The sequence below is a fragment of the Gadus chalcogrammus genome, chromosome 15 (assembly GCF_026213295.1).
Source record: "Gadus chalcogrammus isolate NIFS_2021 chromosome 15, NIFS_Gcha_1.0, whole genome shotgun sequence".
Classification (NCBI taxonomy): Eukaryota; Metazoa; Chordata; class Actinopteri; order Gadiformes; family Gadidae; genus Gadus; species Gadus chalcogrammus.
In genome coordinates this window covers 16,419,684-16,435,520 of record NC_079426.1, presented here as the reverse complement: position 1 = coordinate 16,435,520, position 15,837 = coordinate 16,419,684, and the positions used below count along the sequence as shown (strand labels likewise).

The 15,837-nt window shown below is 42.7% G+C and overlaps 1 protein-coding gene across 2 annotated transcripts; it reads right to left on the bottom strand.

The window, feature by feature from the left end:
* Positions 1-4,553: 4,553 nt before the first annotated feature.
* asrgl1 (asparaginase and isoaspartyl peptidase 1) lies at positions 4,554-13,393 on the bottom strand. Of its 2 annotated transcripts, none has more exons than XM_056609677.1 (7): positions 13,286-13,393; positions 8,248-8,456; positions 6,735-6,877; positions 6,245-6,399; positions 5,990-6,111; positions 5,561-5,671; positions 4,554-5,206 (listed from the first exon to the last, which is right to left on the bottom strand). In XM_056609677.1, the coding sequence occupies exons 1-7, from the start codon at positions 13,372-13,374 to the stop codon at positions 4,992-4,994; spliced, it is 1,044 nt and encodes a 347-aa protein (XP_056465652.1). In that variant the 5' UTR covers positions 13,375-13,393; the 3' UTR covers positions 4,554-4,991. The 2 variants fall into 2 exon arrangements, with proteins under 2 accessions (XP_056465652.1, XP_056465653.1); XM_056609678.1 differs by lacking the exon at positions 13,286-13,393 and adding an exon at positions 9,332-10,138 and having other exon boundaries at positions 4,557-5,206.
* Positions 13,394-15,837: the final 2,444 nt, after the last annotated feature.

Here is a 15,837-nt window from a genome sequence, read left to right as displayed (position 1 = left end):
CAGACACACACACACACACATAGACACACATACTTACGCACTCAAACACACTGATGCGAACATGGACCGAAGGAGGTGAGGAGGGGTCATTGTTGAGGGTCACAGTGAGGGTGTGGGGGTGCCGACTGTGGTTGGATGGTTTTATGAATGCCTAAAGCACCACTGCTTTAACGACTGGAACCATGACCCTGATCACCACAGCCCCATCCACTGGACTCCTGGCCCCTATTGGCTGCATGTGTTGGTTAACCACACCGGACATTCTGAATATGTAAACCTTGTTCCATGAAGGCCGCCAACATTCACTTCTAACAATGCTCAAAATCATCAAGCGCCACTCAGTTTATCCAATAGGATGTTCGCAGATAACGTCACATCAATGGCGCAAACTTGAGATGGAAGGCAAGAAGTGTTCATACATACATTGGCCGGGGTAATCTGTGATTTGGTGTTTGCCTTTCTTATCCAGATTCATACAAGTTATAGGGAAGGGTTCATTTAGAAGTTTGCTGGCTTGGTAGTTGCTTTCTGTTAGCCAGGTCCTTTGACTTAAAGGGTTACAGTAACCTAACTTTTAATTAATTTCCAAAGGTTAAAATGTGTTACGGAAAGTTTCTTATTCAAAAGATTGTAGCTTGTCTTCAAATGCAGAGATTATTTGTCATTATCTTCTGTGCTGTTATTATTAGGCTACCTGTGATGCGTTGTTCACCGATTACCCTCTGCGTAGACCACCAAGCCAGAAGAAACAACTGCATATGAAATCCACCATCTTGTTGTGTAGTTATAAGCACTCGTTTTAAATAAGCGACACATATTTAGAACACGTAAAAAAATCTTTAGTAATCAACAAAAAAAGATTAAAAGTGTATTCCGCTCACATGACGTGAGCTAGGCTACTTTAACTCTACAAGTCAATGGAGACGGTGAACGGAGAGCTAATGCTAACCCAGCAAGCTCCTTCTCTGAACATAAATGAATTCCATGGTTAACATGAACTGCAGTAAACTATTAGTTCATTCTTAGTCATAGGTTTTTACTGCATACCTCTTAATGAATGAACCCTTATGTAAAACGTTACCAGTACAACCCATCCTAAGCATAGTGACTTGGGAGCAGCAACTCACGCTGTGGAGAGTTTGTCTTCTCAGCTGTATTTCTCGAAGATTTGGTTCCACACTTTTAACATAAACAGAGTACCGGTGGATGCGTTCTCCATTTCACTAACTGCCCTCCAAATGAAATTTGGACAACATGGGTGTCATGTTGCAAACAACCTATAACAACAACACACACCCAAAAACAAAATGTCCTGCGGTACAGTACTTCTTGTCTGGTGTGTGTGTCCCACTGGCGTCCCTCCATTTTTCATCCTGTGAGGTTTGGGTAGTAAATCGTTGTTCTGGAAGGCTGCATCCTTGCTGGTCTTTACATGACATAACATAACGCCTAACGTAACCTTCACAACTGACCCTTTCACTGCGCCTATACTCTGCGGTGATGACCTTCAGGTGTGTTTGTGCGTGCGTCGTGCATGCGGGTGGGTGGGGGGGGGGGGGGCTAGCTGGAGTGCTCCTACTTTCCACTCGTTATCAGATACACTAAAGGCCCCGCCTTTAAGCTCTCTCTCTCTCTCTCTCTCTCTCTCTCTCTCTCTCTCTCTCTGACCTCTCTCTCTCTCTCTCTCTCTCTCTCTCTCTCTCTCTGACCTCTCTCTCTCTCTCTCTCTCTCTCTCTCTCTCTCTCTCTCTCTCTCTCTCTCTCTCTCTCTCTCTCTCTCTCTCTCTCTCTCTCTCTCTCTCTCTGACCTTTCAGAACAGGGGTCAGGTCTGCAGCTTTAAATGCAGGGCTGGTATTCTGAGCACGACAGGCAGTGGACTGGAACACCTGGAACACTGGTTATTAACAAACTACATTAACATTAACTTTGTCAAGGAAAAACAAAATGGCCACGTAGGAAGGGGTGGGGGGGGACAGCTCCTCAGAGGTTGCTGGTCAAACAGTAACTTAACCTTTCTTCCTCACTGAACCTGTATTGTAAAGCCAATCTGAAAAAGACAAGGCCCTCTTCCTCACTGGATGGAACAGACGTGAATGTTCTAGAACCTTCTTCAAGAGTTTCTACAAGATACATTGGACATTTCATGGGTAATCTTCTATGGCAGCCAATTATGTTTTTTTGTATAAAGTTATCATAAAATAAACTAGTCAACTTTTTGTATTTATTTATATTACTTGACGGAGATAAAGCCTATTAGGGTTTTTTATTTTACTACTATTTGCAAAATGGCTTTAAAACAAATGACAGTCAAAGACATTTAACCGTCTTACAATCTGTCCTCTAGTTGGTGGATTTTTTGTTCATGTGCAGCTCCCTGCCCTGTCTACCTCCTCCTCCTCCTCCTCCTCCTCCTCCTCCTCCTCACCCTCCTCACCCTCTTCCTCCTCCTTCTCCCTGTGTTCTGATGGAATGAGGAGCCAGGAAGTGGCCGCTGTCATCTCCATGGGAACCTCCCAAAGACGGCCCAGCACGGCCGGAGACCCCTCCTCAAACACAAAGAGCCCAGAGAGCACTGGGTCAACACAAACAACTATGGTGGGACACCCCCCCCCAACACACACACACACACACACACACACACACACACACACACACACACACACACACACACACACACACACACACACACAGACACACACACACACACACACACACACACACACACACGATCTTGAATAACAAATTGTGTAGAATAAATACCGTAGTCTATCACTCAGTCTATCTGTCCGTCAGTCACTCAGTCACTCACAACCCCAAAATAATATTTGAATCTTATATAGTCCTACAAAATATTGACACACAAAAATAGTTGTTTTGACGTGTCTACTCGATGATTTGCTGTGACGACTATTCAACAATGTTATTGTACAAGTCACTCTTTTCCCCTTTTCTAGAGGCCTGCATTGCTGGGTCCACTCTGCGAATGACTGTCCTCTGTGTTTCCAGAGTCCCACATCCCTGGGAACCAAACGGGCCCATCGTCCCATGGGAAAGACGCTGTGGGCCGCCAAGATTCCGGACTCTACTCCGCCGAGGATTCCGCAGTGCATTTAAACCGGCTCAGATTAGGACTATTGCTTGCAATTGCTTTCAGTTTCTCTTTACCTCACCACAAATACCAAGACTTCTGATAATTTTATAGTTCCCCCTCACTTTCTGTCTAGTTTATCTCAAGTGATCTCAGCCCAACTACAAATGCAAAAAGGCAGGCCGTTAAAATTTCCCAATAAAGTAGCCTACAGTCCCAGACGACCCAACTGACAATGTATTGGTCAACATATAAAGCGTTTTAAAGTATGTTGTATGATGTACTATATCATTAACCAGCCTGAAGTCATCATGAAGACTGATTTAATCAACAATGCATACCTAAGAAGAGAGCAGGTTACTGAGCAAAGTGAACGGACGCTTACCTTTCCAATAGGCTACGTTTCTGCGCCGATGCACCGGCCAAGAACACCGGTCCTGTCCCGTTCTCTAATTCACTTTTAGACTAGTCAATGCACTTTTTCCTTTTTTAAACGAAGAAAAACTAAGACAGCTTACAAAAATAAAAAACGTTCCTGAGATAAATACACACAATATCATCGTATATAGGCTACTTCGTCTGTATATGATGAGCCAAATGTGGGAAAATACATACAAGAAACCGGGGCGGCAAGTTCGTCCACTATGCCCGGCATCTCCCTAGTTTTTTCCCCGAGTGTCCCAGCTGTGATCTCCGCGGCTGCCAACTCCGTGGGGTTTTGTAGGAAAAGGAAAAGACGGAGTCGAGTCCAGCCCCCTTTCTCCCCTGCTGGAACGGGGGCGCTGTTGCACCAAGTTTGACCTGCTCAACTCCGGGGTCTTTGAAGCGATGTTGACAAATGCCAAATAGGCCTGCATAGTACTATACTAAATATGAAAATGTCATTATCTCTTGAAGGCTACAGGCCAAAACACCAAGACACATAGTGGGCCTATTTATAGGCCTAGTGGTCTAATCTAGTGTTCGGCTACTTTCTAAGGTGCTTGTCTACATATGTGACCTGAAGGTGAATGAGTAAAAATAAATAAGTCGATGGATGATCTATTTTCAGATGATTTTAGGGAAGGCTGTTAGTGAGCTCTTTTTAGGATGAACAACCCAAAAGTTTAGGATTAGTGATCATTTGTCAGAACTTCAATTTTCTAAATTTACTGAAAAAGGTTCCAAGATGCTGGCTACCTTTTCAAGGCTACATGTCATATTTTAACCTCGACATGCATAAATACATTTGATAGGCCACCCTAATTGATATAGGTAATCTCCCGCAACTGTCATTAAAGCCAACAACCGTCAAAATTGTTGTCATTCATCTTCGTAGAAAAAGCCCCATCCAGTGGACGAAAGTGCCAATGTCCAGTTTACCAAATGCGAATAGAACAGCTTTAGCCAGTGGACAAAAATGCAACTGCTCCGTTATAAGGACACAATGGAAGTTGCTCTAGATAGAAGACTGCCAAATGACAAAATGTAAAATTTAAAGAGGATTTATTATTATCAATCAATTTTTTTCACGACATATTGAAATAAGAACAATAATCATTTAGAAAGACTTTCAGTTTAAACTTAACATGAATGTATTGTTTTACATAGTTGCATACGAATATATTCAATACAATATTGCATTTTTCACTCTAACTAACTAATGAAATAAAACATGAAATGTCCTGCAGCCATTTAAATCAAGTAGTTTAAAAAGTAATAAGGTCTCTAGTATTGAAATGGAAGTCCAGAAGGCCCTCATCTCAAATACCCCAGGCCCCCACATTCCAGTGTGTCTTGCTTCTCCCCTGTTCATTTCAAATAATAACGACTTGATCGGTGATTCGCAAATAATACAAAAATAAAAGCATCCGGATAAACACCTCGGCCTCTGAAACATAACGCGGCGCCGCTGCTCATCCATCAGTTGGGGTCGCCGATGTCCTGGGTAACGTCCTCTCCGGAGAACACGCCGAAGTGCAGGGTGCCCCCCTGTGCCGCGGCCCACGCCATCTGGGTGGTGGTGAAGCGGGCGGCCCATCGGCCCTGGGGGTCTACCGTCACCACGCCGCCCAGCCCCTCCACTCGTTCCTTCATGGTGGCCAGGCCCAGGTCGCTGGCCTCCTCTGGGGACATGCCTAGCAGGAGAGGGAATATGGGAAACAGAGTCACCATGGATGCTATTGGAGGGTTTCACGCCATGTCACACACACTCAAATTTACCATCCTCGTACTTTTTTTACTATTTTATAAAAATAATAATAACTGGTTGCTTGCTTCTTTACTATTGTTGTATCCAGAATTCCCAATGGGGCAACTTGGAAATTCAGATGACATGGTGAAACCCTCCTGGAGTTTTAGTTGCCTTTGCTATAGCCAGGCTGCAGTTTCAGCCAAAACCCTCCTCTAGCTTTAATATGGGCTTTGTTGTATGAGCATGCATGTTGTTGAAGTTGATAGGCCTTTTTGATCCAGGGTGAGCGTGTGTGTACCTTGCGCCATGTGGAACAGGATGAGTCTAGCCAGCGTCACTTTCATGATGGCTTCTCCATGGCCTGTAGGAGATACTGCTCCTGCTCTGTTATCAGCATAGCCCCCACATCCTGACACACACACACACACACACACACACACACACACACACACACACACACACACACACACACACACACACACACACACACACACACACACACACACACACACACACACACACACACACACACACAAACACACACACACACACACTTAAGATTTTCACCTTCAAGATTTCCGTTTTGTCCTTTTGCGACACCTTTGGCGATAAGCGGATAATTTTCCCAGAGACATAAACAGTGTCTCCACCGAAAGGCTACTTGCTGAAGAAAATACATTTGTTTGTTTGTTTAAAAACGTTGCTTGTAAGACATTTCGGCACCGACCTATGCAGGCCGTGTCTCCCACTCGGCCCTCCATCTTGTTGAGCATGCCGCCCGTGGACGTGGCACAGGCGATGTTCCCGTCTTCATCCACTGCTACTGCTCCCACCGTACCCATCTTTCCCCTACACACACGCATGTGCACACACAGCAGTTACGACTCATCAAAGTTCTCCATTTGGTAGTTCTGAGACGCAGAGTCAGTAAGTGTATCAGTACACATTGCGTCCCAAAACGCAAAACAACTCCCCCACTCACATCTGACTCTCAACAGGGTTGGCGTTGGGGGCCAGGTTCTTCTTCCAGCGCATGCGGGCGTACTCAGTGATCAGGGAGTCTCCCGGGACCTCCGGCATCCCCATGGCCCGGGCAAACTGTCCGGCACCCCCCGCTGTCAGGCATAGGTGGCTGGTCTGAAAGACAACACAGGCTTTAGGAAGGCTGTAGCAACCCTATGAGTATCTTGAAAGGTATATCAAAACAGGCACTGAGTAAATATCACAAATATTGATAAAAGGACGGCGTGAAGTTACTTGGATACTGAAAAAACGATGCGTGATTAAATGCCCAAACCAATATATGACTACCGCTGTTTATTATGACGATTCCCACTAACCCTAACCCTCATGAGGTCCGATTTTTGCCGTAATGTGTGTGCATTCTGTATGAACATAGATGCGTTTCTATTTGCTTATTAAATGACATAAGCGTGGTACAAATCACTTGCACCCTAAACAGGACATTGTACCTGCTCCATGACCAGCCGGGCCAGCTGAATAGGGTTGGCTATGTTTCGAACAGCAGAAACGGCACCGCTGGCCAGCGTACGTCCATCCATCACAATGGCGTCCATCTCTACCTCTCCTTTAACATTCAGCACTGAGCCATAGCCTACCATGGTAATAAGAGATATGACATGAATACAGCGTAAGACCCAAACTGTATTACTGAATGTGCCATCAGAAATAAAAGCCTTACCTGAAGTTGTTTGTTTATGTAATCGCAGGTTTTGAGTATCTGTTTACTACACAGTAAAGTATTCCCTATAGACTCGGTCAACAGTTGTCAGTACACAACATCTCACAGGATACATTAAAAACCTTCGCCAGCCTTGCTCACTCCCTGCTCTGTTATTCTCCATAAAGGCGACATCCATAGTTCAGATAACATAAAGGAATGCATGATCATTACCGCAGATAGAATGTTTTGACAGCCGTTTCATTGACATAAATTTAGTGCTTTGAGAGCATATCCTTGCAACATTAGTGCATACCTCTCTAGGCCATAGCATGAGCAGAGCATAGATACAAATCTGCTTGGAGGGTGGAGGATCTATGACTAAGGAGGACTTATGCATCACACTTTCCTACAAGCACGCTAGTATGCAATCATAAGCTCCTCAAAGCTTAACATTGTTACATTACCTATGCAGTCCTCCTACAAGGGAGGCCACCCAGAAATCTATAGGTTGTGATGGCACCTCAATTAAACATTTGAGTCAAAGGTAGAATTGGTTGGTTTTTAAACTGTATATTGTTTTTGCTGATGGGTTAGCAGCCAAGAATGCGAATAGACAAACACAGCTTTGATATGACTCATGCTATACGTGCTTGCGTTGATGTCTCTCCCTTCGTTCAGGTATCCTTCTGTGCTAGCCTGTGGTCCGAGTTTGACTGTTGCATAAATTAGGTTGGTGTTTAATTGGTTGTATGTGTTGGTTTGGTCACTGCTGATTGGCTGGCCACATGGCGGCCAGGTGTAAAGATTGCAGTGGACCACACATATTTACCTATTCCTGCTCAGCCACAAGTTATATGTGTTTATGTGAGGGTTTTTTCTTCCCAAGTTTCAGTTTTGTTCAATTCAATGTTGAAAGGTGAAACTACGGATTTAAGATTTGTCCAATTAATGTCAAATTAATCCTCCACAAAATATAGGGCGGTACATAATCAGAAACTTTGTAAGAAACAAGGAAATGCACAGTCCCTCCCAAAGTGCTCGGTTCCCCTTACTGTTTACAGTGAATTTGTCTTGGACCAGTTCCTTGTAGTGTTCTAATACCCGGTTAGAGCCATGATTGACAAGAGGTTAGAATACGCCCTCTTGGGGGCGCTACCTATTCATCCGCTTGTGTAGGACTGAAGGCAGACTCCAAGGTGCAGTATTGGCAGACATCAACACTGCAGTAACGGCAATCACTTCTTGAGGTACAAAGTGGTATTATGAGATGACGTCGTCCGAATTTGGGTATAGTCTCTCACCTGCGTTAAAGCTGGGGTTGTTTTCTAAATTGGTGACGGCCTCCACCACTGCGTCCATGCTGCTCCGCCCCCCCTGCAGCACAGCGTAGCCAGCCCGGGCCGCGGCTCGCACCCCTGCAGAAGCCATCTCTACCCGCTCTTTGGGGATCTGTCCTGCCCCACCGTGGACGACCAGCACAGGCAACATGCCAATCAAACAGAGGGAAAGTCTAAGGGAAAACCAACAAGCATTAGAGGTCAGAGGTCAACGTGGAAGCTATTTTGATGGCTAGATCAATGTCTTCACTTTGACCTGGCATCACGGTGGCATCATTACTACATAGAGCTTTTTGATGAAAACAATATATATACTATATACTTTGGGGTTTGCTGCCACCTAATGGTAAGATGAATCACTATCACCCAAGAGAAAAGCTACCGATAGGCTTTCTGATGCATGTTTTTTTCACTGTAATGGTCAAATCAAATTCTGTCAGAAAATAGCTGCTTCAAATAGCTGCTATTGTCATTAAAAACAAGCAAATTATAAAATAGGTTATCTTAGATATTGGTACTGATGCATACAAATATATGTTTTTCCTACATTGGTGCATGATCTAATTTCAACCGCACATGATAATATGAACAAGAAATGCATTTCCTGCAGAAAATTAGGTAACCGCTGTAGTATAAAATGACAGGTGTAAAACCGCTAAAGGCCTATAGTTTAATATGTATAAAATGTTGAATAGCTTAACTAAATTTGAACTGAGTTATAACCATGCAAACCATTTTAATAATGTCAAACAGTTGGACAAAAAAATTGAGAGTTCAACAAATACAATATGCAATTGTATCACTAAAGTGCAATTTGAAACTAGGTCTAGTAGTTTGTAATTTGATTATATTGTATCGAGCGGCAAGGGAAACACCAGACGTGAGCCCACACGTTACTACTGCATCGCAGCTCCCGTGCCCCACAGAACATGGTAGCCTATCCCGCGGACATGAGTGCGTCACCGTGGTGCAACCCCTCATAAAACACTCCCAGTTACAGAAGTGAAGCAGAACCAGGAAGGCGCTATAAATCCAAATAGTTCCATACCGACCCAGCAGCCTGTTGGGCAACCAGGTGTTTCAGTTCAACTGGTGACCGTGTTAACTGGTGACCATCAGCCGAATGCGTCGCTTGTTGTCGTGGCTGCGGTGTGGGTGTCAGATTGACTCGGCTGCCAGATCGACCCGGGGTCCTGCTCTTACAGATGACGTATCAACACTTGACGTATCGACACAAGCCAGCGGACAAACCAGGAAGGGTTGTTTATAAAAGGGGCTCAATCATGGATATAAAAAGAAGGCTCAATCCGATTTGGTTTTGATTTCATTGAACGCAGCCCGTTCTTTCACACAAACAAAGCCATTGGAAACACGTCTAAAAGCACTGATGAATGCATATGTAACCCAGTTCCTGTTAGGGACTCTTATTCTGAAGGAGGAGAACGGAAGTGTCTGCGTGTGGGTCGCTGTTTTGACTCTGTGTTGGGAGCTCTGGAAATAAAGTGGATCGCCTCGTTCAGTGAATGGAGTTAACCGATTCTTCTTTTACATATTACCCAAGTATAGGCATCAATAATTTGTACATTAGATTATTATTCATAGATTAGAAAGCAAAAAGAGATCGTTAATACTTGGGAATAACATGGGAATGAATGAAACGCGCATGCGCATTTGAAAGACAGCGTTTACAGGAAGTGCGTCATTATTGCGCATCTAGGACCCCGAGTCGATCTGGCAGCCGAGTCAATCTGGTACTCACAACGGCAGCTGTTGGAAATCGGGAAAAGACTCGTAGCTGTCCTTGCGAATGCCTCTTTGATTTGTATTAAATAAAATGACTAAACATACCCATCTCATTCGTATTTGGAGTCTAATTGGAGGAAACTTGTTACGTTGAACCATTTTCAGCCAAAATAAATGGAAAATGTATGTTCTTTAAATAGAAATACGGGATTCGAACTCATAACATTAGGGGGGGGGGGATATTTCAAGTTGAGATTCCATGGTATTTGTCTTGTTTCCAAAAAGAAGAGGCCATTACACCAGTTATTCAAAACCTAATGTTGTGTTTCCATCCACTGCCTACAACCCAGCCAAAAACACTGTTATGCGCTCTTTCGCTATCATTTCGGTCGCCTGATGTGGTGTAGTCTCTTGTTCTGGATCGTCTCTAAGCAAAGCATCAAGCTCGAGAATCAATGTGATACAAGGCAGTACCACTCTTAGACACAACGTTTATTCAGATCAACACATACCTACAGATCGTCCAAGGGATGATAACGCTGCTGACTAGTTATTTCAGTAAAGTAGCCTATATGAGCAGAAAAGTGGCACACACGGTTAAAATAAGAATATTGTATACTTTGTATGAAACAATCACAGGGATTCGTTAATAAAACTACATGGGAATGACACATATGCACATTTTCTGATATAAGCAGAGATTGTCCGAACACATTGATAAGTTACATGATATGGCACACAAATCCCAACAAACAGAGAAACACTATGCTTTTGGAACAAACGATTGATTGCATTTATATAGCACTTTTCTGAGTGGCCACCTACATTTAGGGCGTTTACGTTTAGCAGATGTTTTTTTCTCAAAAGCGACTTGCAATAAGTAGGCCTACATTTGTCAAAAGAAAGAGAAACGAGAATATATATCGCAGTCAGTAGCCTACAGTAAGGATGTTTGTAGCACCTCTGAGGTGCTGCTTTCCCCAGTTCCCCTTTCCCCACAGAAACGGGTTCCGTCAGGTCATCTGTTAAAAGATTTAGGGAAGTCAAGTATAGGGAAATGTTTTGGTAAGGCTGATATTGATTGAGGCTTACCAGAACAGTCTCCTGGCCATTTCTATCCATTACCACTCAATTGTATATTTTACTGAAATAACTAGTCAGGGGCGTTATCATCCCTTGGACGATCTGTATGCTTTGTTGATTTGAATAAACGTTGTGTCTCAGAGTGATACTGCCTTGCGTCACATTGATTCTCGAGCCCGCTGCTTTGCTAAGAGACGATCCAGAGCAAGAGACTATACCACATCAGGTGACCGAAATGATAGCGAAAGAGCGCATAAGTGTTTTTGGCTGGGTTGTAGGCAGTGGAGGGAAAATCAACATCAGGTTTTGAATAACTGGTGTAATGGCCTCTTCTTTTTGGAAACGAGACAAATACCATGGTCTATAATAACATGGACAGTCGGGTCACAAGTTGATCTGGCTGCCTCCTGCTCTTAGGAAGAAGACTAGTTGTGGTTTTTAGTACTGCAGCAGATAAAGTCTCTGTGGCTCAACGACACAATGGAATGGAATCTCAACTTGAAATATTTCCCCCCCAAAATGGTATGAGTTCGAATCCCGTAGTTATTATTAAAAAAAACACACATTTTCCATTTATTTTGGCTTAAAATGGTTCTACGTGACACGTTTCCTCCAATTAGACTCCAAATACGAATGAGATGGGTATGTTTTTGACAGTGTGCCCATAGCCGTCACTCGCGATGGGTGTGCATGTGAGAAAGGTTTTGGCTTTAGTGTCTATGGGTTGGTAATAACGGTTCTGATGATTTTTCTGATGGAAAAGTGGTCTTTTATTTCCATAATCTTTGTTCAGTGAACGCATAAACCCGTTTGTTAGTTAGCAGTTAAACAAAATGCGATCTCTTTGTTTACAGTTACCAACGACCAACTGATTTGGGGTTCGATTCCCTAGTGATGCAAGGTTTTTTCTTTCATTTTGGACTGCACACACATCGCGGGATTCTCGCACAATGTACACACATCACTGTCTTTACAATTTCTAGGCAACCGAAGTTTAAAGATTGTCAAGTGGTTAACTGTTGAATCGCATGAACTAAGACCTGATGGGTTAGTGGTCATAACAACTCATTAACGCGGGGATAAGGGGTTCGATTCCTTAATGAAGCTAACTTTTTTCTTTCATATTGGACTGGATGTTTGCATGCCATTTTGCGTAGCTTGTAGTTTATGATGAAGAAATATTTCTTACAATAACAAAGTCCAAAGTTTTGATGACTCCAGTAGGAAACCTGAGATACCTAGAGAAATGCGTGAGTGCTCACAAAACATCAACAAGTCAGCAGTGTGGTACAGGGTGATCATTTCTGATATACAGTACAAAAGCTGAAACTATTAGCCAGGAGTGGGAAAGATGCAGACGCAGACGTGGGAAGCAAGACGCACCAACACACAGTTGCCGGTTGCAAAATGGTTCAGAGTTTAATAGAAATAGTTAGGGTTAGCTGGTATGGCGTTATCTGTTATGGCTATAGTCTAATATTAGCTTAGTTCGTGTTGTTTCGTCATGTTAATCGCTAGTAATAGTAAGTAATTTGTAGAAATATAGCCTATCATCACAGACTGTAACGTCACCCACCCTCCATCGAGTACGACACTGACGCTCGTAATCTGTAGTGCAAGGGAGTTCGTGCACAGATCCCTGAGACAAACGGCTACGCGCACACATGCAAACCCATATCAAGTGACGTAGGACGTAAAGTCCCGCCCAGGTCGAAGTGGCGTCGATTTAGAGAGTCCCGCTGTGCTCGCCACAGTATGGACCTATAAAGAAAGAGTTGTAGGCCTACGAGCAAGATAATAATTTCCCTTGGAAGGTCGACAAGTGAAACCCCCGAGGGACGTAGATGAAGCAACATCAAATAGACGCTCATTGGACGTCAACATGTTTAGTGTGGAGCAAAAGTTTGTGTAGAATAATAAAGAAAGTCAGAAATAAATAATAAAACGGAAGAGCATAAGGTCAGCTCAGTTCAGCAGAACTGTGCAATCCCAAGTCAAGTGTATGATTTGGACTTTGGAGGGTATTGCGCAACCGAAATTGACGTCAAGTTATGCAGTGCGGTATATCTACATAGGTAGGGCTTCTTCTACATTATCAAGCTATTTTTGATTATATGCTTAATATCCATGATCTCTTCAAGCTAACGCGGTTTTGCAGAAATAAGTAAAACCGTACCTTTTGCTTCTTTCTTTCCCGAGGCTTGGTCTATAAGACTTCCTTCCTTCTCCTTCTCGTCTTCCTCGTCTTCTTTTTGATTGGTCCATGTAGGCGGAGCAGTGCTCACTATTTCGACAGCAATTCATAATTATTATTTCATTTAATTAAAATATAAAAAATAGCATGTATATATATATATATATATATATATATATATATATATATATATATATATATATATAAACATATGATAAAAACTATTCAAAATGTGGGGACTATTCTGCCTCAATCTTTCTGTTACATTATCTGAGCTATTAAGCAGACCTGATATTTGAGCCAACAATTCCCTTTAACACATTTCGCACACCAACCACTTCGTCATCGCCTTCCTGAAGAGCTGGTAACCAACCAATCCTCCATTTAACCCCTTACTAATTTAGATCATCAAATCATCAATTGTATGGAAATGCTTGAGTGCTGTTGTCCTCTGTGCTGTAGACCTCTGCATTTTCATGTAAACCCCATTATGCATGTGGTTATCCTTAAGGGCCCAGGACCTGGGGGGACAGAGGGAACGAGACCACTCCATCTCCGGAGAAACAATACAAGTTATCCCCCTAAATATACAATTATTTATTAATAAATTATGTAATTGACTGTATATTTTTAATAGACACAAAAACTTCTTGACGTTTTCTTTTTAGGTCACCGCTTTGTATCCTGCTCATTGGTCTGAGCTGTTTGTTAGAGCAGATCATTTGATCATTCTAAGTTGTAATGATATCTGTACCCTTGGTTATACTAATTTGATTTTAACCGGTTGAATTTTGAATTTATTTTATGGTACCAAACATTTTAGATGGCAACAGTGAGGTCCGACAATAATGAAATCAAATGGGATGAAAAACAACAATGAAATAAGTTTGGACTGTGATGTCTAGTCTGATGACCTGCTTCTATAGATTAAGCTCCCTCACATTCAGCTAATTTCGAGAGGTTTTGAGTTTCATCACGAATCAAATCTACCAAAACGCAATTTCCATTCTCTTATACATCCTAGAAGCTGTGTACATGAAGTGTTAAAAGTCCCCGAAGTGAAACAGAATATGAACAGGACCAGAATAACAACAATGAAGACATGTAGAATATATAGCCTACAATGACTTTCTTTCGTAATTAATTTGACAAAGCAACTGTGGAGTGTGCGTGGATGATGCTGGTTTAAGAAGCCTCACCTGGCCCCTGACTGATCGGAATCTGGGGCTGGGTGAGGCTGCACACCTGTTGCACATTGAGAAATCAATGTGCACAGTGTTAAAAAGCGACATATGTGTAATCCAGGGCAAATAAAGACCGGGACCAGAAAATAATTACTTTTCCCGGTTTCCATTGAAACCTATTCATATTTTCGATCGAGCACCATATTCTTTTCCATAGACATTTGACCGATGGAACCGGGGCCTAGGAGTCGGGACTTATTCTTGGAGGTCTATTGGAACTTCGAACTGCAAAGATGACCGATCCCAACCTAACCCAATCACGGTTGGAGCACCACCACTGACTTGTGATTGGCCAGTCCAAAAACGTTGGGTCTTTTCTAGTCTCATCGTCTCTTGAACGATGTGGACCGATAGACTGGAAATCAAGGCTAATAGTGGATCAAAGTGTGATGGTGTCTTATAAGCAGCACGGTCAGCGTCGGTTGGTGTGGCACAAACGTAAACGGAGCACAGAGCCTAATTGGTATTTTGCATGCATTCATATTTGAACTGTTTAAGTTAAAGCTAAGGTGATAAATTGCTCTTGGGAGATTTTTATTTTGCTTAAAACATTTAGGTTATTTTCCTACTATTAATGGTATGCGTGCATGCATGCGTGGCTGCCTATGATCTTGCGTTGCGTTGCGTGAGTGTGTAACGTAGGCTGATGAAAAACTAATTTGATCCTTTGGTCGTATTGGGCTGGCTAGGTATGACTCCGACTGGTAAATATTCAACACGTGTTTTATTATAACAGAGACACAAGGTAAACAAGCTTGCGTTCTGAGTGTGGTTCATGAATCACCTATCGAACACAGGCAAGAAAACAGTTTATATTGGAGGTGGAATGGTAAATAAGCCACGCCTACAAATTCTAACCCTGGTGAACCTTTGGTCTGCCTTGGCTTTGGCGGACATGGCGAAGTGACCATGTCTGTAGTCTTTAACTTATCTACAAACTCATAAAATCGTATATGGTGTTGTCCATTATGTGGAGAAGAAACCATTCACAACTGTTGTTAGCTTGAAACATGTCATCAGAAGAAGCGATGACTAAAATAAATTATATCACAAGGGATGACTGATTACACCGTGTATTGACAGGTTTCTCACCAACGTAATAAAATATTAATGACATGATCTCACATGGTGATAAATTGCTTGACCGTATTGACTTATATCACATTATTTCTTCTAAACGAATTACTTGCAAAATATATAACACATGCATGTATTCACCTAAGGATGGCGCTGTTTTACATGCTCTGCATGTTTTGGAACCAAGGCACTTTTGGCTTCACAGAGGAAATC